This window comes from Cyprinus carpio, chromosome A11 (assembly GCF_018340385.1).
Source record: "Cyprinus carpio isolate SPL01 chromosome A11, ASM1834038v1, whole genome shotgun sequence".
NCBI classification, from domain to species: Eukaryota; Metazoa; Chordata; class Actinopteri; order Cypriniformes; family Cyprinidae; genus Cyprinus; species Cyprinus carpio.
The window spans coordinates 14,177,392-14,205,114 of record NC_056582.1 but is presented as its reverse complement, the minus strand read 5'-3'; the positions used below and the strand labels follow the sequence as shown (position 1 = coordinate 14,205,114).

Genomic DNA, 27,723 nt, shown 5'->3' with positions numbered 1-27,723 from the left:
TAAGAAAAAAAAATATCTATGGGAAATATGAATGAAGTACACATGAGTATTTAACACTTTATTTACCAACTACTACACCTTCATTGTTTTCCAAATTTCAAGGCAAAGGAAAACAGCAAAAAGGAAGCAATTGGTTTGTGATGACAACTACACATGTTTTTAAAATTGCTTTACTATAATAGCACAACATACACTATTTAGTTGGTTATTAATTAGTGCATTCAGATAAACGTAAAACATTTTTTTTAAATGAGGGTGGTCTCCTTTCACGAAAAGAAACTCTTGTATGTTCAGTCTGGTAAAAATATTCTAATATTTACATTAATTGCACATACATTCAAATACATATTGTACTATGCAGCATTCAGTTCCAAGTGTTAACTTACAGTAGCACCATGTTTCAAAAAGCAACATTTCCATGAAGAGAATCACATTGGTTGCAGGTGACATTATAGATCATTATAGCACAACATGTGTAAAGTACTATTTCACTTTGAGAGTAATATTACAATATCCACAGCAGCAGAGAAGTCAGAGCACACCAGCCCTGTGTTTAACACATTATCAGAGTCCCACAGTCTTACAGGAATGATAAAGAAGTAGTGTGTTTACTGAAAAATTGATTACAGGTTCATATCTTGATGATGAGCCATGTGAGGTTTCTTGTCTTCTAAGAGCAGTGAAGGTGATCGATCTTAGCCAGAAAATATTATGTGTTTGACTGGACAGAGATTTGTTCATTAAGAAAAAATCCACACCAGAAGTCCATTATGATAAAAAAAGTTTCCATGATGGAAGTTTTTCATTAAAAAGTTCACAAAAAATGCAGTGGATCAACAAATGTGAATTGAAAAGGTAATGAACTGCACTGAGAGAGAAAATGAGAAGACCACACTGATACGACTCTCTCCCATTCCACACTTCAGTATAGCTGGACATTTGCAGAGTTTACTTTGCTGTCCTCGGGTCAGGAGTTCATCAGTTCACATTCCTCACCTCTGTGCATCCTTCACAGTGGATAGTAGAGACAGATCTAACCTACCCATCCTTCCCAAATTTGGCCCCTGAGTAAACAGACAATAACAAATCTTAGTTCTGACTTCGGAACTCCAGGTTTGAGCAGAATATAAACAACATAAAGGCAAAAGAAAGTCAAGTACATAATGAGGACAATGTGTAATTATGGCAGTGGGACGCTCTGCACCACTCTGTACCACTCTGTACTCTGTTAACACACTTTTTTATCAGTAATGAAGGACTCGTTATCACGTTTGCATCTAAAGGAATGTCAGGAGAATTGAAAAGCTGCTCATGCAGCGTGGGACAGCATGAACATACACTGTATGACAGAGGGAAGGGGGGTACTGAGGATTAATGCTGATAACTGGCTGGCTCAATTATATTAAGCAGATGGTGTGTACCAAAAAACTCACATTGATTTGGAGGACGGTTTCTTCACTTTTGGCCTCTTTCGACGATGAAGAGGCCTGAAGCATGTGGAGTGCACACACACAGCACCCCATGCCAGAAAAAACACAAACACATATAACAAAGATAAAAAATGCACAATATAAATGAACTAGATACTCTCTCTCTCTCTCTCTCACACACACACACACACACACACACACACACACACACACACACACACAGTAATGTGCAAAAGTCTTAAATAATTAAAAATATTGTACTGATTACACAAACATATAACTAGATTAAAAAAAAAATTAAAAGTCTGTTAAGCTCACCAAGGTTGGAATTTTTGATCAAAAATACAATAAAAACAGAAATATTGTGAAATATTATTGGGATTTTAAATAACTGTTCTATTTTAATATATTTTAAATTTTAATTTATTTATGTGATGGGAAAGCTGAATTTTCAGCAGCAATTACTCAGTTCTGCCGTGTCATATGATCCTTCAGAAATCATTCTACGTAATATGGTGATTTGTTGCTCAGGAAACATTTCTTAATATTATCAATGCTGAAAACAGTTGAGCTGCTTAATATTTATTTTTAGTGATATTTTACTGAATAGAAAGTGCTTTATTTTATTTATGAAACAAAAATCTTTTGTAGCATTATAATTGACTTTACTGTCACTTTTGATCAATTTAATGCTCCCTTGCTGAATACATGAATACTTTCTTTAAAAAAATCTTACATCTTATCCCTTTAGATTGGTTGAATACACACACATATTAATAATCATCTTTTTTAATTAGCCATTAAAAACAGGAATGAAGCCATACCTGTAATCATACAAAGAGTTTCTTTCTTTACCACCTAAAAGACATAATGATGTATCATTGGGTTACAGATTGTATGTTTATAGATATTATGTTGAAATGCAACATCAATGCCAAAACATTCATCACGTGGCATGACTCACCTGTCTCCTGACTGCACTCTTTGTGACCTTTGCAGCTGCGCAGTTTCATGAGCTGCTGGTGCATGTGATTCACTACATCACGATCAACTGTGCTCACGGCATTTATCAGCTGTACACAGAAAATAACAACAGTGGAAAGGATGGGGGTCCCCAAGATTACTTTAACTCATCTTCTTCAATAATCAAAAAAAGAAAAAAGTGAAAAAAAGATTTTATTAATGCTTTTGAAAGGCCTACCTGATAAGGGTCTGTGTTCAGATCAAAATACTCTAGGAAGCCAGTGGCAAACTCACAAAATATGAAGTTGTGTGTCTCATTGATAGTCCTCAGACACCAGTAAGTGTTATTGTTGGCACTGGTGCAAGCACAAAATGGCCCCACTGACAACACAAAAAGATAATATAAGTGAAATTACATCATTATTTAATTAAGCTAATATATTTAATTCAATTTTGTGTGAAATGTGAAAAAAAACTAATGTGAAATGCTATGCTATGCAGTACTTGTCCAGAAGGGGGCGGTCTGCCAGTGCTGGTTGTCATGGGTGAAGCAGGTGAGGCCAGGCATGCTGCAAGTGTCATTATTACGGAGGCGCTTCAAAAGCTTCCTCAGCTTCTTCCTGCGTTTCTGCTCTTTCATCAGCCACTGTTTTTTATCTTTGGATGTCATTTTACTAGATTAAAAGAGCAGATATCTTCAGTATAAACTGTAATGCTCTGTCAACTAAGTTAGATTGGTACAATAATGTTAAGGTGTTAAGGTGTCTTCCTTCAGTTTATGACCAATGATGAATAAAAACCTACTTGACTGAATGCATCCGGCCTGATTTGAGTTTGAACAGTGCCCTATTGTTGAACTGATACCTTTAAAGAAAACATTACATGATTATGTCAATTGTGTGAGATGAAAGCATGAAAAACTTATATGAAGTAAGAGTGGAGGCTTACATGTTTTGGTTGCATTCACACTGTTTTGGTCGAACCTGCTTTAAATGTCCTTTGACCTCTCTGAGGTTCTTTATTTTGGTCTGCAGTGTCTCAATCTATTTGAAGAGCAAAAAGTGGTTCAAAATAAAATCTAAGAATTACTCTACTTTTCACATGGCTGAATGTTTTTATTCAGATCATCTAAGAACAACTTTATAATCTTACCTCATGCTCAATGTGTAGTTTGTGATCTTTCCATGCTTGTAGAGATTTATATAATCCACCATCACACCTGACTGTGTCGTTCATCAGTATTGAGCATCTGCGCAAAAAAGTAATCTCATTCATAGAAACCACAGCTTTCAAACAAATAAGGGTTATTAGACTTTCACTCATTCTCAGTAACCAACTGTCTGAGCTGTACCTGTAGGTGACTTTAAGAGCAGCAGGTGGTGTGAGTGGGTTGAAGTTGTTGTCAGTGGGTCCCATTCCGCTATATTCTACATTTTCCCCATACACTGCCTGCTTTCTCCCTAGAATGAGGCTAGAGTTGAGGTTGAGGGGCTGGTAGCCTTTCTCCAGGTCCAGAGTGTATACATTTGAGTCCAAGTGATAAGGGACAGAGCGAGCCCAACGATTACGTGGCAAACTCTTCTTGGTCTTCAACTCTGTAATTAACGTTGAAATATTGCTTATAGAATTTCTTACTAAAAAAATATTTCTTAAACTGCTATCATACCAATATTATTTTTGCTTATGAAAATAATCAACCACTAGGGGGAGACATTTGCATAGTGTGAAACAATACAATAACTCACTCTTTTTAGTGAGTGCCTTCTTCCTCTTGACAGGTACAGTGGGCTCACAATCACAGTGGTACGATGCGGAACGAGCTCCATTGATCTGTCTCCTGTTGGCAGCCATCAGGCCCAAAGCACGAGGTGCATAAAGACCCGCCATCCCTTTACACTTATAGAGCCTCGGCATGCCAGTGTGATCCTCAATACACTGCCACTTCTGCACAGAGGAGGAGCGGTTAGTTAGAAAGCACTAGACAGATGAACAGCAGGGAAATAATGAAATGAATATGCAGTGGTAACTAAAAGTGAATATTTACCTGCCCTGGTTGCTCACAGGGCGTCTGGTACTCAGCTCTTTGACACAGGTCTCTGACCCGCTGATACTTTGGCAGCGAATTCTGTTCCACCTCTTTGCCATCTGCTAGCTTATGCAGAGGCTTCCTGTAGATCAGAAAGAGATCACATCAGGTTGCCACCCAAAAACAGCAAAGAATTAGATACAGCCCTTATTCAAAACATGCAGATGTGTCCGATGTCAGTGTGCCATCTGGTGCCTCTCTAATGGAGCCGTGTCTAATCAATTTCTGAGGTTAAAAATCTTTTTTGGAGCGATACAGTGTAAGAGTTTGTGATACAGCGTTCAATTAAAAATGCATGGGTTCATCTGGCCTGATCAAATGTACTCACCCCCTCTCTACCAGGAATGAATCCCGCCACACTTTTGCCTTTTTGTAGGAATGAAACCTGGTAAAACTGAAGGAATATGAAGACAAGTTCAATTCAGTTATAAGCTGCTCTGCAGAAGACAAAAGTGCTGTTATTCAGCTAAAGTTGGTTCAGTGTTGATTCAACTCATTTCTATTAAGCTAAATAGCAGATATACAGAAGACAATAGTGTCATTATCCAGCACAATTCAATAAGTACCTGTTGACCGGTCTTTCTTTTTCTAACAGTTTGAGGATGGACTTGCCATCCATGTCCAAGGGGATATCTACTCCGGCCATGTCCAGTAAGGTAGGGGCAAGGTCAATGTTCAGGACTATGTGAGTATTACTGCAGATCACAAAGAACACAAAGAATCAACAATATGTTATTTTAAGCATTTCTCAGTAAAGTTGTGAGCTTAACATCTTTGACTCACATGGCACCTGCATCCACATTAGGTCCTCTCAGGTAGAAGGGGATTCGAATATCAAATTCATAAGGCATTGATTTGCCCTTGACCAACCCAAACTGACCAATGTGATAGCCATGATCAGATATGTAAATGATGTAGGTGTTATCCAGCTCCCCGGTTTCCACCAACATATTGTAAACCTGTGGGGAAAAAATGTTGATCAGATTTTTTAAAGAAGAAAAATATGCATTTATTTGATTATATATATATTGTAAAATAACCAAAATAACTGTTTTTTATATTAATATATTTTAAAACATTATTTATTCCTGTGATAATTTAATGACTCACTCAAAAAGACTAGCTATCAATTCTAGTTCCTGAATAAATCAGTGTTTTTGAACAAATTATTCAGATGACTCACTCATTAAGTCACCTACTAGTGTAACGATGTAAACTGTTGAATTTCCACTACTAATGAAAAATTTGCATTGATAATGGACAGACTGATGGAGTGGTAGAAACATCCCAATAGTGGCAGCACTCTCAGAACACCACACTTCCAATCAACTACAAGAAATGGAACACATTTTTGCATAAAATATGATCATTGTGCTATATTGTGAGGTTAGCATGATCAGACCTTCTCGACACTGTCATCCACTGAAAGCAGGGTCTGCAGCCTCCTTCTCTGCAACATATTGGTGAACTGCATGTGCACAGGCTTCATGGGTCCCGTGTACCGCAGGATCCAGTGCTTGTCTGGATTTGGGGCATGGTTGTAGCTTGGAGTTCTGTGTGGGACATTTTCAGAATTGTTAAAACCTGTTTTCTGTACCACTGGAAGATATTATAAATGTTCTATACACTTTACAATCCATGAATAAAACTTAACATTGCAGCCAAAGGGAATTTGTCATCTTTTGGTTTGTTGTTTGTGAATATTCAATTTGCATAAAGTTGCATTGCATATACCAGCTGCAGCTTTAAGAATGAGTAACTAAAAATGATAATAAAAATGAGTAATAAAATAACGGCAAACTTGTAATTGGGCATGCGTTTAAATAAAATGAGTATGCTAATTTAGAACACCATACAGGAGAAGAAAAACTGCAGAGTAATGAAACACTAATCACAAATCAAACAAAAATAACAGTAGATGCACCAGTCATGGGGTTTATACCTCTAATGGGACCTACGAATGAACACAGATGCAACAAATAAATCATGAGTATAATAATAGCACTATATCTCTCTTGAGCCTACTATATAGCCTAATAAACTCATTTGCCAGAGGCGCTATGGAAACAATACCTCTACACAGAATATATAATCAAACTAGTGTTCCTGCAATAAAGCAAGAGCAAATAAGTCATAAGAGGTGGTTCATTAAAAGTAGCTAGTGTGAAATGAGAATATTGGCTACAGTAGTGAGCATTATTTATTAGGTGGTCATATCTTTATTTGATAAAGTGCTGAAGACTGAAAAATTGATACTGAATGAGATTTATGAGACCACATAAAGCTGTTCATGCAGTCTGAGAATTCTTAGTGCGTGTGTGAGAGAAATAAAGATGAAGAGAAATAGAAAGTCTTACATGTGTTGAGATGCATTGGGGAAGGCGCTGCTGTACTGAGGTGCTGCGTCCTCTGGCCCATGGGGGGCAGCGTGGCTCAGGACCATCATCACAGGCCTGTGTGGGTATATCTTCTTTGACATACGAAAATAGTTGATGCTGTCATTTGTGATTACATCAGTGAGATAATCCTGCAAAAGAAATAACATTAGTCTCTTAAGGTTACAAAGAGTGAATTTATTTAATCAAAAATCCAGTAAAAACAGTAATATTGTGAAATATTATTTCAAGTTTTTATTTTTATACATTTTAAAATGCAATTCCTGTGATGGCCATTACTCCAGTCTTCAGTGTCACATGATCCTTCAGAAATGTCACATCATCATTCTAGTATGTTAATCTGGTGTTCAAGAAATGCTCGTGTTACTAATGTAACCTCAGGTCCCTGAGATAAGGGAAGGAGATTTGCATTGCTGATGCTTATGGGGAAACTCCACTTTACTCTGATACTAAAAACTGATATGTTGACATTTGTGCAGCTGCACGAACCAATTGGCGCTTCAACCCGCCAAAAGGGGTGAAGCCGACCGCTATATAAATTGGCTCTGAGCGCTATTTCGTCAGAATCTTTTCACTGAAGCAACAGTCATAGATTTGCTTGCAGCCTTACAGCACAGCAGTCTACGCAATGCTTGTTCCCTTATCTCGGGGAAATGAGGTTACGTTAGTAACCGGAATGTTTCCTTTTGATTGGTCTATCCCGTTGCGTAGCTGATGCTTATGGGGAACGGATCCAATCGAGCCGTGCTATACGCAAATGCAGAATGAAGCCGCTCTGCGAGCCCAGCACTGGAGCACCTGTACTGTAAACCTGTAAACATGAGCCAATAATGAGACCCAAACCACTTAGGCTGAGGACTACATGATATAACCCACTTCACTTACAATGGGGATTAGGTAGAATTAAGCAGACAAAATTTGTGCCTGCAGGGCAGGGATGTCCAAGTTATAAAACCTGGTGAAGGTAGGCAGGGACAACCAGCCGGCAAATATCACCAATAGAAATCCCACTGGACCAAGCCCAGGAGGAGGCCATTCCTCTGGTGGAGTGGGGCCTCACACCTATAGGACACTGCAAGTCCGTTGAGATGTTAGTCAGGGCCATAGCACTATCACTCCACTATCCAGCGAGTCTCTGCTTCATAACCGTCAGCCCTTTAGTGTGGCATCCGAAGCATACAAAGAGCTGCTTTTTGAGAGCACTCAACATACACTCTAAGAGCCTGAACCAGGCAGAGTGGATTAGGACCCTGCTCATCTTCTGAATTGGGGAGCGTTAGAAGGGTGACGACTTGTGCTCAGAAATAGGGGGGCACCACGTCCTGGTGAGTTCCTCGGGAACCGCTGGCAGGTAATGCTGTTGGCGGGAGAATTTTTGACGGGATCCCTTCAGGTACCACTCATCAAGGAGATCACCGGTGGGCTCTTCTGGAGCCAACCAAGCCAGGCCGAGATCCTCCACAGCCTTGGTTAGGACGCAGATCAGCTCGCTGTCCACACTGGGCCATGTTGCCTGTGTCAGAGGAGGGGTGTTGGGTTCTTCGACGGAACTCACCCACTCTTCTGTATCTGAAGCCATCAATGACACAGAGTCAACCACGAAAGCTTCCTCCTCAGACCCGCCGAAGGAAATAAAGCCACTTTGCAGTCGATGAGGGGCGCTGATCCTCTTGTGTAAAGCAGGGGTTCCCTGCAAGAGCCACACTCGTGTCATGACATTTGCAAAAATGGTGCCGGGAAAATTCCTCCGAAATTTGCTTTAATAGGTCTTTCACTGCCAGGGCTTCTTCTCACGGCAGCAAACAGCAGGCTGAGCTTCTTTCTTCTTCTTTGGCTTCTTGCTTGAAGAATCAGTATGGAGATGTCCTTAGTCAATGAACGCTCAGAGCCGACTTATATAGCGGTCGGCTCCACCCCTTTATTGTGTTGAAGCGTCATTGGTTCGTGAAGCTACATGAACATGCACAAATCATGCTTCAGTATCAGAGTAGACAGGAATTTCCCCATAAGTATCAGCGATGCAACGGGATAGACTGCTCGAAAATAATATTTATTAACATTATCAATGTTGAAAACTTAATATTTTTGTGAAATATTTTTTCCAGGATTCTCTGATGAATAGAAAGTTCAAAAGAGCAGTGTTTAAATATTCCAGGAACATACCCAATATCTAAAATCTCTAATATTGTTCGACAACCAATATGGTACTAATAAATTGTGCAACCCCAAATATGTTGGGTAAATACTGTTAATGAGCTGAACAGATTTGACAGTAGACACTAGGGCTGCACAATTAATCGAATTTCTAATCGCGATTACAATTATGGATGCCACAATTACGTAATCGTTCAAAGCGGCAATTAATCGTTCAAAGTTCACTTATGTTTATTCTGCACACTTAAGATATGTTTTTTTCTTTCTACATGTTATCTTAAGGGTCTTTCCATTGTTTTAGTTTTAGTATAACATTATAATACCATTCATATTTTTTACAACTTTTTTTATATTTTAAAGAAACCAATCCGATGTATATTTGACATTTGAGGCTTATTACTATAGAAATGCACTAAAGGTTTTTCAGTTAGTGTTTTCAGCTTGTTTGTTTTCATATAAAAATATGGCATGCAGTTGCATCAAACAATGGTATAAACATCATTCAATGTAAAATGTGATAATCGTAATTAATAATCGCAATTACAATTTCAAGGGAATAATCGACAATTATGATTTTTTTCATAATCGTGCAGCCCTAGTAGACACACTCTACTGTAGGAAATATATATATATATATTAGTTTCATCATACAATGTTCAGTCGTGCTCTTTGAAAAGAGACAGGAGACAACCTTTGGATAGTTGGTGCCATGCTTTTCTCGGATACCGTTCCGGCACAGTGTGTAGTTGTAGAAACGAGAGTTCTTCACCAGTGCTACCCATTCTTTCCAACCAGGAGGCACATAAGAGCCATTGTACTCATTCAGGTACTTGCCAAAGAAGGCTGTAACAGAAAGCAATTATTTTGAGATCAAAAAATGTCAGGCAGGAATAGTTCACCCAAAAATTTGAATTTGCAGAGTATTTACTCATCCTCAAATCATCCAAGATGTAAGCAAGTTTCTTCATCAGAACATTATAGGAGAAGCTTAGCATTACATCACTTGCTCACCAATGGATCCTCTGTAGTGAATGGGTGCTGTCAGAGTCCAAACATCTGATAAAAACATAGCAATAATCCACAAGTAATCCACTTGACTCAGTTAACGTCCTCAATTCCTCAATTAACGTCTTGTGAAGTGAAAAGCTATGTGTTTGTAATAAACAAATCTATCATTAAGACATTTTTAACTTCAAACTGTTGCTTCTGGCTAAAATGAGTTCTATATCCAAAATACAGCTTTCTCCAGTGAAAATGTCATCTTGTCTGAATCAGGAAAAAAATATGCTCTGATCAAGCAATGTTTACAAGCGAAAACAGTGCAAAACATTTCTCGGCAAATAGGTTTTTTTTCACTGGGTGGCTTGATGGCTTGATTGATTTGTTTCTTACAAACATGCACCCTTTTGTTTGACAAGACATTATTCGATGGAGTAGAGTTATGTGGATTACTTTTGTATTATTGTGATATTTTTAATCAGCTTTTATTCTGATGGCACCCATTCACTACAGGTGATCCACTGCTGAGCAAGTGATGTAATGTTAAAGTTCTCCACATATGCTCTGATGTAGAAACAGACTCATCTGCATCTTGGATGGCCTGAGAGTGAGTAAAATTCCAGCAAATGTTAATTTTTGGATGAACTATTCCAAACTGAAAGCAGTTTGTGAACATAGCTCAGTGTTGTAAAAATACTGCACACAAATACATGCTGTCTACTAACCTGTCCTGTAGCCTGAATTGTTGAGGTGGACAGCAAAAGTGTGCGGTTCATGATGAGCCTGCCAGGATGGTGATGAGCAGTTCTCGTTGTTGGTGTAGGTATGGTGGTTGTGCACATATTTCCCAGTCAGGATGGAAGATCGAGAAGGGCAGCACATTGGAGTGGTGGCAAACGCATTGGAGAAGTGAGTGCCGCCCTGCATCATTATGCGCTTTGTTTTGTTCATGGCCTGCATTGAGCCTTTAGGGAAAAACGGGGAATATATGTAGATTCGAAAAAGAGGGAGACAGAGAAAAAGAGATCCAGAATGTTTTATGTAACAGATGCTTGACCATAAATTTCCTCCCTAAAAGGGTTTGAATGAAAAGCCTGAACAAAGACCAGCAGCAAGGCCATTATGGTGGCACTTCAGTGATTAAAGTGCCAAAAAACGAGTAGAAAAACAGCATGTTTGGCACAGTGGACCTCTGTAGTTGGCTGATGCTACTGGACTGAGTGTGTAAGATGCCCTTATGCTAAGAAAATAATAAAATCATATGATAATGAATTGTGAATCATACTCTGTATAAACTCATACATGATGTCACAGTATGCACATACTCACAAGCAACACAAAAACATACCCACATACACAGAGAAACACACAAATGGGCAACGCACCGAGTTCAATGTCCTGGTCATCAGTAAGAATGAGAATGATGTTTGGACGAACATTTCGGCGATCCCTCTGAAGACGAGACCTCAGTCTCTGGCCAGAGTTGTACATGGTTCCATCCGAGGGGCAGAGGAATGTCAGGATGAAGACAAAGAGAAGGGTGGCCAGTCTCCACCCAGCTGCCATGACTTTAACCTGTCTTCCACCTCCCACAATTGTTAGAAAGATCACAGTTTCTTCTCAACCTGGAGAACAAAATAAGTGTAAGTGGATTTTTTACAGGGACCATATCAAACATTTTTTATTTAAAATTCCGCCCCCGTGATGTCCATTTAATATTGTATAATATTGTATAAACATAGCTTGGCTTCACAATAAATGGTCTATATGGGCCCATATTCATGAAAATTCTTAGTGCAAAGAGTTGCTCCAAGTGACAAAATTCTATATACAGTATATATATATATATATATATATATATATATATATATATATATATATATATATATATATATATATACACATATATATATACACATATATATATATAAAGATAGACAGATAGATAGATAGATAGATAGATAGATAGACAGACAGACAGATAGATAGATAGACAGATAGACAGATAGATAGATAGATAGATAGATTGATAGATAGATAGATAGATAGATAGATAGATAGATAGATAGACAGATAGATAGAAGATTCATAGTTAGAAGTTTTTAGCTAAATTAGGAGCTCTCTGAGAGGATTCTTAGAAGCTTTAAGAATACAGGCCCAGATAGCATTAACTCAAACTGAAATTTACTGACAGTGGCACATACACACACACACTCCTTCTCAAATGACCCTCCACTTCTACTCCTTTGGGGGTTTGGTCACCACTGGCAGAGTAACTGAGGAGCTTGTCCATATAAATGATCTTATTTATAATCCTTAGCATTAATTAATCATTAATGATGCATAGAGACCGACTCATTCCCGAAGTGTAACGATCGGCTCGGTTGAACACATGGTGTGGATGCTAATAACAGCAGGCTATGGGCCAAAAAGAGTCAGAGAGAGGGTGAATGATACAAGCCAAAGGTTAGAAGAGGAAAGGGTCATTATTAGAGAAGACAGTTGGGTGTTAATGGATTGGAAAAGGGAGGGTATGTGGTACAAATTAGTCATGGAAATGTGTAGATGTATGCTGACCTCACAGCCAGAGCTGGGGGAGTTTTTAATGCATAAGAAAATGCTTAAGGGACTATAATTAAGAATATGGATTTGCTTCAGGATTTTACACTGGACTCTTTATCGTACCAAAGCAAAGAAAAAAGCTCAAAATTTAAAATATGCACAATTATTAACATGATAAAAGCTGGAAAAAAAAATACAATTGTTACAAATTTTATTTACACTTGGCTAAATGCATGAAAGTGACAGAATGATTGTCATTAATAATACATTAATGTTCATCACATGGCCTTTGACATTACAAATAAACACATAGGATGCATTTTTCTTGCACTTTTAAAGTTAATCTATTTACTTCACTATCCAATGAATAATTATGTTTAATTGCATTTTATTATGTACATGTTGCACTGTGTTTTCCCAAATGTCCATCAGAACAGAACAATTGATAACAATTCTGTGCAATTACAGAATATGACAAATTAAAGGTGGAATTGCTGCCATATTCATGATCTGTTACAAACACCTCAATTATGACCAGCGTTTGTGATTCACTGAAGCCAAAGAGAAACATTTTTCACTGTGAAAGCAGCACTACACATATAACAAGATGTAAACTGCAGTCAATTTGCCAAATCAGCACAAGTGCAAAACACCTCTAACATGCCAGAATTACTGGATAAAACCCACAGCAATTGTTCTTTGTCCTCTGAGGAGGTCAACCAACAAGTCTGATAACTAATAATCAAATACAATACAAGGATTTTGTAGCTTCTTTACAAAGAATTAACAAACCCTTCACCAACTGTGATGAGTTACATTCAGAAGGAAACATGAGCTAAGATAGGAATTATAGTTTGTTTTGGAGACCACAGGAAACCCATCTCCCACACCATCAACATCTGAAACACAAATCCAAAGGGAAGCATCCCTCTCATGAAGCTCCATGCTAGCTTATTTTCTTCAAGTTCAGAACACACAGGCTGCAACAGCAGAAATACTGTATGAACACCTCAGGGATTTCCAGAGGTTAAAATTATTCCCATCCTTCTCAGTCTCATAATCTTACCTCAGAGCGGTCAAGGCCAGGCGTGCTGTAGATCCAGGCACCCTGCAGTCTTCAGGGCAAAGGTGACCACACAAAGTTCACCCTCCAATCTAGAAGCCAAAACTTTCTGCAAGAGATGCCTTGAGGGTCTCCCACTGCTCATCCCTGGACCTACACATCTAAACAAGTTCTCCAAGGGGATTTTTAATCTTATCATATATCTGACAGCTTTTAGTCCCGCATCTATGCTCTTCTTGTCACTCTTTCTCTTTCCATTTCTCCCACCATCTCCTCTCATACCCTCACAAACACTCGTACAGCTGCATTCAGTCCATTAATTCCCGTTCTCTTCTCCGTCATTGTTCTCTCTTAGGGGAATGGATGAGGTCTGACCTTGGGGGTCTCCTGTTTTAAATTCTCTTGGCTGCTCTGTTCACCCCAGGCCCCCTCCTCTCCTCCTTCTCCCTCTCGAGGACTCATTGCTGGCAATTGATAAAAACAACAGCTTGAGAAAAGAGTTAAATCTTAAATAGCTCTAGCTGGACAAACAAGAGATGCTTTCATCCTTAAAAGGAATGCTAACATTGTTAATTACTGATTGCTACAGATTCTTTAAACACTTGCTTGGTGATGGGAGAGATATGTTTCAAGCAATCTCGTGTGATTTTAGAGGCTCTTCATTACCGCCACACCAGTGAGAATAATTTATGACCAGGGGCTTGAGGTAAAATGGTGCCAGTATCAGATGTTCTGTATCTGATGTACCGTTCTGCATGCCAGCTTGTCCTTTAGCACAAAGCTCCTCTTATTGCTGCTGTCAGCATTTTGCTCAGCTTGCATTGTAAATTGGGATGACATGATATGGCAAACCTAGGGATATAATGAATGCCGAAAAAAAACAAAAACAATTTGGACCTCAGAAAACCAATTTTAAACTTCATATCAAACTTCATTCAAATGTAGGGGAAAATATGCAATAACATTTCTTAGTTTTGAGAGTACATTTTTTAAAATTATTATTCAAAAATATTGCCTTGAAAATGTTCCACAGAGGACTGAAAGAAATATACATATATACATATATATATATATACTTATTACAAAATATATTCTTGAAAAACTAAACTATTTTTTCTTACCTCATGTTTCTTATTTAAACATAAATCTAGCAAAAGTGTATAAGGTTTATTCTTAAAACAAGTAAAACTATTTTAAATGGCATAAAAATATTTTATAGATTATATTTTTGCTGGTAATAAATATAAAGATTAATATTAACATTTATATTTACATTTATAGTTTTTTAGTTTTTTTTTTTTTTTTTTTTTTTTTGCAGTGTTGCTTACATTACATATAATTCTGTACAATTGTCTATAGAACATTTTCAATACACTTTTTCTTTTGATTTGATATGACTTTTTTAGTGTAAGCTTTTACAAACAGACTGGTTTCTATAACAAATGTCAAACAAAAGTAGACCCAAGAAAAGTATCTCTGTAGGAATGCAAGCACTACTGATAGACTCATTGACAAATAAACATATCTTTTTTACAGAAGGTCTTGAACACAGAAACAGCAAAGAGCCATTGGACATAGGTGAAATGGGGTGCACTTGACCCGACTTTCATGCCCTGGGCCTCTCAAGTACCGGCATCAATCTACTTCCTGCCCTCATAACTATGCTGGCATGGCTTGGGGAATGTGCGTCCACCCTCCGATTCAGTATGCAAACTTTATAAAGTCTCCTTAAATTTGCCAACAGCAGTTGGCATTCAGATGCAAATGTTCTGACAAGCCTCTTTCATGGAGAAGACCTTTATCTGCCAGCTAGTTTAAAGTCAGGTGGGGGATATGTGGATTCTCCAGTTGAATACTGTACATCAGGCCCTTCTGAGGTAGAATGCGACCAAATGGACTTGTGTCAGATTTGGTCAACATCAGTATCCATCATTCCCTACTTGTTCTCTCCTGTAACATATAGGCCGTGGCACCTAAAACAATTAATTTGTGAGTTTTAATGATGCTGTGAGCAGTTGCAGAGGGGCATTTTCATTAGGCAAATATTGAACATACAGTTATTATAAGTAAATAGTGTTTTCTGCCTTGATAAGCAGTATGATAAACAGCTGAAAAGCTGCATGTCAGCACTGTGTGTACACAAAAGGCTTCTATCTAAAATAATTAGATGTGACAGTGAACACCTCAAGTCCTGTAATCTTCATTGACATATAACCCTCTGAGACACATCACACGACTTTGCTGACAAGAGCAAATGAGAGAGCAACTGAGCAAATGAGAAACAATAAAGCATTGCTTTACACGTTACTGACTGAAAATGGCTAAAGTACTTAATATTACCTAATAGTTACAATTATAATACCTAACAGGTAAAGAACCTAAAATTACCTAATATTCCAGGTTTAAATTAAGCTTGACCAAAAAAAATTTTTTTTTACTTTTCTTAAAAAATAAAGCAACAAAATGTGAACAATGTAGAAGTTAACATGATTTTGGTATGGAAAGTGTTTACTAATGTTTCTGCTCCAAAAATTGGCCCAAATTTGGTGGTAATCAACATTATGCCACAAATGCTGTCATTCGCATTTTGAATCCAGAATATTAATTTAATAGATGTTCTGTATAATCACATAAAATATTTAAAAATGTATTATTTTAATCCAGCTTCTTCCAGCTAGTTGAGCTTCTTTGAACTGATATCTGAATGAGTTTATAATGAGCCTTTTTTGTTTCAGCTTCAAACAACAGCAAAGAAAGTTCAGAGTAACAGTTAATGGTCATAATCATCTGCTTGTTATCGTACTGATGGGCTAATAATGCACAGACGAAAAGCCATGTTTTAGTGCTTCCTCTGAAGACTAATGACATCAACACAATTTTCAAACGAGAACAAAGGGAGGCAAAAGAAGCAAGACAGCAAATACGTCAAAGAATGAAATGTGTGCACTGTTGCTATAATCACAGTCAACTAGACAGGAACCACTACTAATTGCAGCGTCTCACTGGTGACTGATTAACAAATTAAATGTGTGGTACTCCTGCCACCAGGAGCAGAGGAATCCAGTTCCCGCCCTCCGTATCCGTCGGCAACCATATGGCATTCACTAGGAAAGCGTGGTGGTCCTGAGCCCTGTGGCCAATGGGGGATATTTGTGTTTAAGGCCACTTTACCGCCCTCCATCTGTTCTGTGACAGAGGGGACACATACAGTGGGGTCCAAAAGTTTGAGATCGAAGATGGAAACCTGGGATTCAAAACCTATTTTAGGCCTAAAAGCATGGGGAATGTTAAAACAACGAAACTTTGAAGCTCATAGAGCTTGAGTTAAAGCAAAATGGGGCCAAACTCCCCAAAAAGTCAAATTAATGGAAAATTTTCAAATGCAAATTAATATGCAGATAAAATAACTTATTATGACAATACTGAAATAATAGCAAATGCAAAAGAGAATTATATTCACTAGTTGCCTCAGAATGTTTTGGCCCAGTTGTACAAAATATCAGCAGTGCTGTGATTGTGCCTCTGAGGGTTTCCTGTGGACCCCGTATATCTGGGTCTTAACAAGCAACTAGAAGAGAAAATAGTTTCTGGTAAATGTTTCAACTGCAACAAAGTGTTTGTCCACTGCTTACCGCCAGGAAACTCTTTTAAGATTACTTCTGGGAGCACTGGCCCCACTCATCCTATTCTGACAAAAGTAAGAATGAGAAAGAAAGATGGAAATAAAACAAGAGGGGTGAATGACTACTGGTTACTTGATTTACATATTCTAATGCAGACAGAGAAGTGGTACCTCAAATCCTTAAGGGTAGAGAAAGTGAGAGCAGGACCAGGCTGCTCATCAAAATATGCATCACATTAAAACCACAAGCACGGATTTATACATGATAAAACCCCGGAATAGAATTTCCAAGGGCATTACATTTATTTTTATGTTTTCACCAATGTAACATCTACTGTGTGTCTGTAGTGAAATATTTGTTTGTTTGTGTCCAACAATTCGTATCAGTTTTCCATACAATCTGCTTTCTGCCATGCTACAGGATATTAGTTCACATCATTCATTTTCTTTTAATTACTTCCAATTTTTCTTGTCTCCTCTAAATGACTTGGGGGAGAGGGGAAGGGTAATGGCCCTGACTTAATGATGATTACAGACAATATTGGTTTCTTATTTCAGTAAGCTGGCTCAGTGGTGAATACAAAGAAATACATGAATCTTCACAGTCACACAGCAAATGAGTGAGTGACCCAACCAGAAACAACAAGCATCCCTTCACCAAAAATCAACGTTATAGATCATTAATAAAAACTGCTGCAAAAATTAGTGGTCAAAATTATTTAATTAACATTTAAATTGTTTTAATAGAAGAATGGAGTCCAATGAGGAAATGCATGCATAGAAATAACATAAAAATTTGAATGGCACTGATGATGATGTGAATCAAAAACATTTTGTATTTGCACTGCTCATTTACACTTTATTGGTCTCTAAATAAAGCATTTTTGTAATAAATTTTTCTAGGATTAAGTGTGTGAGCTTCTCCTCTTGTTGGACTTGGTTATAATTTTTATGTAATTTTAAAGTATTTTTCATTTAAAATACTTTAATGATCTCTTCTGGAAGCATTAGCAATAATTCACATGGGCTTCCCACTGCCACTGTGGGCCACTGTGGCCACTTCATTGGAGATTGTCCCTGGGGCTGTGAGGCTGGTTGATATTTTCCTTTTCTGACTTTCCTCATCCAAATGCTCTTCTACTTCTCCCTTCCTTTTCTTTGTGCTTAGATTAGCAGGCATAGTGATAGCCCCTCCAAAATCTATACATGTTACAGGCCTCATTGCCAAAAACACACAAGGGCTTTAAGAACAGCAGGAATGGATGGGAACTTGAAAAGAGGAATTAGACAAGGTCCGATGCCTAGCACACTGACCTGAGTCTTCATATATAAGAACTCTCAGATACTCAGATATGGCTTTGATTGTCTATACAGGAAAAGAAACAGTTAAGTAGCCATTTTTTGTGCAGTGCTGAGTTCTGTTGTGCTCGTAACTTCTTTCTAGCAAAGACATTAAAAAAAGTTTCATTGTGTGGTCACGTTCGCTGTTTTTTTTTTTTTTTTTTTTTTTGGAACTTTGTGAAATCGTGATGAATGAGTGACTGTTTTTAATAAATTGAGAGAGCACTCTTTGCATGCTTTATACGATAATATATTCAGAATTTAAATAAAACTTGTGTTTTTCATGCTTGACAAGCGGCCACGTACGACAAAGACAAAACTATTACACTATATAGAAAAAGATAATAATTTCAGAAGCACAGATGTGATTCTGCAACCGAGCCTGGTCCAAACGCACTTTACGCAGGATTTAGGTAAGGAAACGGTTATTATTTGCATTGGCAGTATTCCTGTTGCTCAAACAGTATATCAACAGAGCATGGCACTAGAAATATCAAGTTCATTGAATTTTCAGGGAATCTCACTGAAGGGATAATATGTATACCTTTAATGCAATGTTAAATAAAAAAAAACCTTCTGCCAGTGAATGAAAATGGAACCAGGTTGGAAAAAAATATGCAGTTTGCCAAGGTAGTATTACACAGTTCCCACATACTGTATATACATTTTGCTAATACAGTACCTAATCATTACATGGTGGTATCCGGTTACAATAGCCACTTTTCCCCTCCATTTGGTAACTGGCCATTTATGTGGCATCACTTAAGCCCATTTCGTTAATGACACTGTCACTGGGGCCAATGTATGCATCTTTTACCCTGTGGCAATACTGAACCCTCTCAACTCCCCCTTTGATGATCGTAATCTGTGATCCATAAAAAAGACTATTACCATTCCCACAATTTCCACTGCTTTTCCCCTCCATTTACTTCCTTGCCGTTTTCAATGGTTGTTACATTCACAAATAGACCAGCGCAGGTGGTTACCACTACTAATTGAGAGGTTTGCATAGAATCTGCTTGAGAGAGGAAAGGGCTACACAAAGCTAAAAGTACTTGATGAGAGACTGAGTCTGACCCAACCGCTATAAAACTGGCCATAATTGTAATAGTGAATGACTCTACAGACACACAGTCATGGCTTCGACATTAGGTTGAATGGACAGCAATGCAGGGCTTACAGCCCATTCATTTAATGACCCTGAACGCTCATGAGCTGATATGTTCTGCAGTCCTGTTTCCAACACGGATGATACCATAAATAAAGCAGGCTTAATTAAAAGAGGAGTAGTGATATAAAAGATTTTGTTTTTTAATAAAAGAAAGGTAAGGGGAATTATTCACTTCTATCAACAGCACACATCCCCCTGTTGCTAATCTCTATCTAAACCTATTAAAGTAATTAGCAAAGCAGCGGGAGAGTTGTTCAATTTGATAACTCTCAAAGGAAGAGGGTAATTATCAGAGTTTACGCAATTTTGCCAGAGGAGAGAGAGACAGTTAGACTGTTCCTCTGATGGAGTGTGGTGAGACAAAGCACATATGATTTCCCACTGACCTGCCAGGCTATACCCACTCATACAAACAGGAGGTTTTTCAGTCATCCCCATACACACTGGGATGCATGTGGTGTACCTTTGTGTGTGGGATGTCTGTTGGCACAATCTACGTAGCTTCATTGGGGTGCATGCCTTTTTTAAAAAGCAGGCACATCGCCCAATGTTGACAAAGCTGGGTATCTCCTGCTGTCTGCTTGTTTTGTGTGCACAGAGTGGAAAGAATCAATTATCCCAGCACACAGCTCACTGTTTTAATATCTGACTCCTAATTAGATTGCAGGGGGATCTCCCTGGTGTGTGTAGATCAGGGTTTTTAATATATACACTTACATTCAAAAGTTTGGGTCAGTAAGATTTTTTAAAGAAATTTATACATTTTTGTACGTTTTGACTGATGCTCGACTATTACAAGCTTTAAAACATAAAATTGCTATGTATTTACAAATCTTTTATATCATTATGATATTTGTGTAAATGCATTTTTTAAATCATTTTATTGATAAGCCATTTCGATTTTTAGACCCCTTAACTTTACCCCAAACCTAAACCTTTATATCGAGTATAAAAATATAAAAAACATTGACCGAAATATGCAGGGATATTTTTTTTAAATGTTAGTGAAAAGAATAAAAATAAAAAACTTTTAGATATCAATCCGCATATGTGATGGACATTGGTTATGATAATCTTTGGTATTTACTTTGAGGGCATCTTGAGTAAAACTGCTTCATATTTATATGAACCGGAAGCAGCGAGACAAGGTTAACAGAATATGGAAGTCTGTTGTGAAAAAAAACATATTATCCTGATCCACTGCATGTCGCAATCTGTGATGAAGCAAGTGAGAGACAATGAGTGTTCGATTTAGGGTTTTAGGGTTAGGGTTAGCTGCTGTTTCACTGTGTCTTAATGAAGAGTTCTTCCCTTTCTTCCAGGTGGCAGTGCCTGTTTTATCTTGCTGCTCTGAAGTCAAATTCAAAAAAGAGCCTGAAAGGGGATGAGAGGTGATGTATACACACTTTCTTTTGAAGATCATGCCTCAAACAGAATAACTGAATATATATCTGCTTCCTGTAATATCACCGAGCATATTCCCTTATAGTACACAAACTGTAATCCAAGCCTGCAATCCAAATCTGCTGATGGACAGTTATATGTTGATTCTTACAATTGATTAACATTGTGCTAAACCTCTAGGGTGTGATCTGTCAACGCTCCACCTCAAGTTCAACACTACAGATGCTGATACAGCATTAGTCTTTGGTTTGGTCTTGATTATGTCCAGAGGCCAGGTCTCTCATGAAAGCTGCATTACTTCACACACTCTTGAAGACATGAGATCACAGGATGCTGAGCTACTGATCTTCCCTGTCTCCCAGTGAGGACTCAAAATGAGGTGATGGGCAGAGATGCTCTGAACGTGGATTCTTATGAGGACTGTGTATCAGTGCACATCTAACTGTGTAATGGGCTGTTTGTTCGACGCGCTGCAAGATACTTGCCAAGATAAAAACTAATAGGCCCCATTCTATTTCTGCTCTGGGGCTGTGCAGAAACCAGGCAACAATCCAGTCCCAAATCAGGCTTAACCAAGTTGCCACCCACAACCAATTATAGTGAAAGTAACTCTATGGAGACAAGCATACAGGAGGATGCAAGTCTAAATATTAAGCACTTTCTAACACAAGTACATATAGGACACTATTTGCTGAGTTAAACTAGAATGTTGTCTGCTATATTTCAGAGTAGTTAGATTAATAACTGATTGCAATACAATTAATAACATAAGCTTTATATCAAATTTACGTTCCCGAACTATTGAGCCGCTGATTGAACTTTAAACTTAAATGTTTTAACATCTGTGTCTGGGACAGACTATTACTTTGATAAAAAAAAATAAATAAATAAAATAAAACACCCATAACCATGTCAGGTGTTATCTAAGTCATCCAGTATGGATCATTTCACAGATGCCATTTACCATGATTCATACTTAAGAGCTGACACTCGCAGTCATCACTCCACCTTCACACATCTGCTGTGATGACATCATGATAAATCCAATCCTTCTACATAACAATAAAATCAATAAAAGAACTATAATGATTTAGAATAAATGTTTATTTTGCATTTTTATATTTAAATGTTCTAAATATTTAAATATAATAATATTTTAAGATAACCCATGCCTTAAAAAAAATATTGTGTATATTAGCAGTGAAACACAAATATCATTATTAGATATAAAATCTGGAGAAAGGACAAAAATAAGTTTAATATATTAATGTCACAAATATGCACTGCACATCACCGACTCATTAGTTCTAATTTATGAGAGATACTGTGTAGCATATATGCATTGGGAGCTTTATCAGTGCTTTCAGATCAGTTTTGGTGCAGACTATTCTGAATGAAGTCAAAGTTAAACTAAATGGTTGTACTACAGTTATAGTGTGATTAAATTTAATAAGATTACATTTTGTATTACAATATTGTAAGATAACTGTGAAAGTAAAGCAAGTAAAAATACATTCACACTTTAAATTCACAGTGCACACTAAGTGATGTAAAATGACCTTTAGTCCATGTTCCACATTTTTGTGTTTTGTGAAAAACAAACATCAAATTTTATCCCCAAGTGTTCATCTAAATTTACAGCTACCACAGGCTATTGTGATTTGATTCTACTAGAGAAGAAGAAGAAGAAGAAAAAAAAAAAAAACTACTGGAAAGAGACAGATAAACCTGCCATCTAAACTAATTGTCCTCATTCAAACATTCAAGTTAAGTTTCAGGCCAGAAAAACTCCGGTGCATGTAAGAGTAGCCAGCTAATCTGCTTTCTTTAGTGAGTTGGGAAAATCCAATTTCAGAAATCTATAATTCCATAAAAGTTAGCTAATAAGCAGCCATAAAGCCTGCTGAGTTCCTGAGGGAGTAAGAGATAGATACGGTGTGTGAGAGAAAGCCAGAGAGAGTAATGGGTAGATGTGAGCTGAAGTCTGAGCGAGACTCTATAAAACTCAGTTGGGAGAACCCTGAGGGAGAGTGATTGAGGAGAACATCATGAATAAAGAAAATAAATGCTATTGTAAAAATGGGCAAAAAGACACATCTTTACATGAAGAGTATGAAAAATGTTTAAAAAAACAGTACTCGACAAATATCCATAGCATCACTAACTCTCTATGTTCTTATACAGATTCTCTGTATGCCCATAAGTACTTCAGATCACTTTAAGGTCACTGTAATCTCCTTTCTTGTGCAGTTCACCGTAAGTCCCAGTGAATGTCACAAATATCTCCCAGGGTACTTTATCAAACCTCTGCATCTCATCCCGAATGCTGGAGCCCCCTATTGAACCTTCCCAAGTACTTCCACATCACACCGCTGCTATTTTCCCTCCACTGCTTTCTTATTCCATCTAAAACCAAGTTCAAAACACCTAAAGATAGTGGACATCCTACATCCAGTCCATATTGAAACAAGGACCTCATAAAAGAAAGGAAAAAAGAAAGAAAGATCTTTTTAGCATACATTGTAAAAAATTATTTTTCACATTTATATAAAAAAAAAGATTATTGGTTTTACAATAAAATACTTTTTCAGTTTTTCTACTTCAAAATTTAATGTTTAATTGAACGTTTTACTTGACATTTCTTTGTAATTGTGAAATTTACTAGCAATTTCTGAGTGAAAACTGTTTCAAAGTAGACCCTACATCATTTTTGTGTAGGTGTACTAGCTTGTTGATCACAATGGTCTTATTTGTGATGATACTTGACTTTAAGAGCATTTCAGGATAATAGTTTGGATAGTTTGTTTGTCCATAAATTGAAAGTCAGTGGGGTCCAATGTTCTTTTGAACCCGAGTGACTTCAATTGCATGGACAAAAACAACTGGAACATTCTTCACAACATCTTTTGTTATCTGAAGAAAAAGAAATTCATACAGATTTTAATCGACTTCTCATTTTGGGGTAAAAAACTCTCTCTTTCAATGTAAATCTACAAGGGTGCCTGAACCCTAAACTCCTATGTTCATTTACAATATACTTATTTCATCTGAGCACCAATGAGCCAGTTCCTGTTGTTGTGACAGATGTTTATGTTATATAAGACGAGAAATGGATTCTAGTCCTGAATGTTCATGACTGATGGGAGAGGTCTACAGTGGGAGGAGTCTGAGTGATGACTAATGAGACAGGTATTCCTATAGCAATGCCATATTGTCATTCAGAAAGCAATTGAAAACATTCATAAGTTATCTGATTAGTGAGGTATACACATTCTATTTTGACTGAAAAAAGAAAGAAAGAAAAAAAAAACCTTTTGATTACAAATTCTGATTCTGATCTAAGATTGATGCTCTCCATATCCTTGGCTGGATGTAATTACAGATCCTGGCTGGACACCTGCCGTATCTTGGCACAGCTCTGTAATAATGCATTCACTTCACTCTCTGCCTCAGAGGGCACCGCCAGAGGTGCTGTACTCCAAATCACTCATCAAAGACTTCCAGTCAGCATTAACATTTAAGACGTTGAGCACCAGGCTCAAATTATACTTTAGATTCATATCAGGCTTTGTTTTGCTCTCAGCAGCTCATGAAAATGAGATTTTGTGTCTCACATAGACATGGGCTGATTCGGATTTGGCTAGTGTCCAGACTCTTTGATAAAAAAATTACTCGGATGTTTTGGGGTGCGGTGGATGGTTTTTATGAGAGATGATAAGAGGACAATTTTTTTTCTTTCTTTTTTTTTTTTTTACACATCCCATCTAATCTTGTTACATTTTTGGGATAATATACAAGTAGATAAATAATATGTGCATAGCATTGTTCACTGCTTACCATTATTTTATTTAAATCTTCCACTTATTGATCTACTGAGTTCATTTGACCACAACATCCAACTCAGTTCTCAAACTCAGTTTGCGGTTAAGTATTAAATCTTGTACTTACACTATGTTAAAAAGTGCCAATAAAACGTCTCATCAATTTGATGATTTAAACTTGAGAAAAGTCAATGATTTCTACTGAACTGTATCAGTTTTCAAATCTATTTAAATCTGTTGATTACAAGCTCAAACTTTGCTAACACACTCATGAGAGCTGATGGCGAAATCATAGGATATTGTGTTATACTTGGATCATATGCAAACATTACTTTAAAAGGTTTTTCCAATCACAATACAATCATGGTTAGATTAGGGATTTGGCTAAGTGTGGGCCTTCATGGTCAGGTTTAAGTTTAAAATGGACAAAAATGGTGAAATAGTGGAAGCAATTGTCACAAATGAGAACCATATTGAGGTTGGGACGGACATATGCAAATGAATCCTAAATAGCTCCCACTCAGGACTTGGAAAATTAAGATCAAATTCCTTTTTTTGTGCTGTCAGACAGAGGTCCCCAATGAGAAGTTTCACTCAGCTCTAAAGTTACAGCTGATCTACTTTTAAGAAATCTTTTTAAAAAAATGAAAGAATATGCATTGGATGCATTGTGTAAGGGGTCCAAAATGATTCTAAATCTAAGATTCTAGAATTTATTTTTATTACTGCACTATTTCTAGGTCACTAATCAAAGAAGCAAATATGTGACACTGACCATGTGATCTCATTTGCACGGGTCTGATGCACAAACGTCATAGGACCCGGTCCACAGTTCTGGTTCAGACAGCAGAAGAGGAAAAGGAGGCCAGTTGTTATGGGGCTGAGCAGAGACAGAGTGCACATTAAATAATGAATAACTAAGGCACAGATCTTTCAGCCCCCATCACCTTTGTCATTAACTCATAACCTCACACAGCAAACACAAGCGGATGCTCACTGAGGCATATTTTTCCCAGCAAATCCCTAGCACTCCAAACATCACTTGTTTCCAGAGACCTGCTTGACCCAGAGAGCAGTTCTTCACCATCAAAAATGCAATGTGAGTCATGTAGCATTTTAAAGGGGTGACGACAGACTCGTGTTAAAGTCCTTAAAAGGGCCAAAATCACACTCAAACCTCGTAAGCACCAGTTCAGTCAGACTGCAGGTATGAGGGACAAATGTTTGAAATACGAAAAACCAAGAACTATAGAGACACTAACATGAAAAGTCTGAGAAGATTAGAGGAAACAAACCTGAAAAGGTTTAATATAAATGCAAAGAAATCCAAGAATCACAACAGGCAACTATCTGAATCTCTCAATGGCAATGATTTTAAGACATCAATTTAGGCATTTTATTAGCATTCAAGAAAAATGAATACAAAATATAATTTAATTAATTTCAGATATACATTGAATTGCATATTTTTGCTTATTACAATCTACTTTTACAATGTAGGAACATACTGTACATTCATTACTGTTGTCAGTCTGACAGAGGTGGTGGTACAAAGCAATAATTAGGGACAAAGGCACGTACCTCACTGATGCCCACCTCTGAATCCTTCCTGAAGAAAAGCACAACTACAGCAGGTGTTAAAGACAGGGATACGATGATCCGTCACCTGTTCAGTCTTCGACAGACCACCTCTGACTGGACTCCCCCTCTGCCAGCCGTATGAGTGGGCTCTCTCATAGCCGGTCCCCTGATATAGACACATGGAGAGGTGAAAGGAAGGAGGCGTGGTTCCATAGCAGATAAATAAAAGAGGGCGGGGGGGAAAGAAGTCCCTCAATCTACAATTCAATATCATCCACTCCCCTCTCTTGTTGTCTCTCTTTCCCTCTCTCACACAGTTCCTCTTCCCCTCATGCATATTAACATGTCCCTGTTTCCCCTTATTCTCCCACACACATGGGGGAAACTCTATCACTCTCTCTATTTCTCTTTTGCTCTCCTCAAACTCCTTTTTTCCACTCTTTCTGGGCTCTGTGAGCTGGTATTCATCTGGCAGCAGTGTGACTGAATCAGGGCAGCTCTGGCCATCTGTTGGAGCCTCGGAGTTTCACCTATTCACATGGGTTCTAAAGCTGCGGGTCTGGCAGCGACGAGAGAAAAGAAGGGGTGGGGATAAGGGATCAATCTTAGAGCAGGAGGGCAGGGGACTGGATTGCCGGGTAGAGAGACAGTATTTATTGGGCTGGCAACTATCAGAAGCACTGGAGAGCAGAGAGCTGTTAACAGGGGCACAAACAAACTGCAAAGTGCTCCATGAAACAACAGCCCCCAAAAAAAAAAAGAAAAAGTGCCACACAATTAGATGCATACAGATGAACTTAGAGAGATAAAAAAAAAAAAAATAATTATTTCAATACATAAATGACATGTAAATGTATTTAAATAAATAAATATTTCAGCTGAATTCAAATGAAACTTTTCATCCAAAGTGGCTTTTATTAATACAGGAGTCAACAATCTGCAGTATTGCAGAGTTAAAATCAAGTAGAATAGTGTACATATAGTGCTTACAGAAGAGGTGTGGCTTCAGTGGAAGGGGCGTGGCTTCAATAATTAAGTAAGAATTAAATTATATTGCAAACATTTTGTTTTCTATATATATTTCATATATTAATATATATTCAATATATTATATTCATTAACAGTACCAT

The 27,723-nt window shown here is 37.6% G+C and overlaps 1 protein-coding gene across 3 annotated transcripts; it reads right to left on the bottom strand.

Annotated features, from left to right (window-relative positions):
- Positions 1–32: 32 nt before the first annotated feature.
- LOC109098294 (extracellular sulfatase Sulf-2-like) lies at positions 33–27,330 on the bottom strand. 3 transcript variants are annotated; one of them, XM_042766389.1, is made up of 22 exons: positions 26,594–27,330; positions 25,788–25,892; positions 11,414–11,653; positions 10,754–10,993; positions 9,721–9,872; positions 6,837–7,006; positions 5,882–6,032; positions 5,263–5,438; positions 5,046–5,174; positions 4,808–4,873; positions 4,438–4,561; positions 4,139–4,337; positions 3,745–3,988; positions 3,546–3,642; positions 3,342–3,436; positions 3,198–3,257; positions 2,898–3,067; positions 2,632–2,774; positions 2,395–2,503; positions 2,255–2,288; positions 1,434–1,487; positions 33–1,064 (listed from the first exon to the last, which is right to left on the bottom strand). In XM_042766389.1, exons 3-22 carry the CDS (start codon positions 11,592–11,594, stop codon positions 1,034–1,036), a joined length of 2,625 nt encoding a protein of 874 aa, XP_042622323.1. In that variant the 5' UTR covers positions 11,595–11,653; positions 25,788–25,892; positions 26,594–27,330; the 3' UTR covers positions 33–1,033. The 3 variants fall into 3 exon arrangements, with proteins under 3 accessions (XP_042622323.1, XP_042622322.1, XP_042622324.1); XM_042766388.1 differs by lacking the exon at positions 25,788–25,892 and having other exon boundaries at positions 26,594–27,329; XM_042766390.1 differs by lacking the exons at positions 25,788–25,892; positions 26,594–27,330 and adding an exon at positions 13,657–14,499.
- Positions 27,331–27,723: the final 393 nt, after the last annotated feature.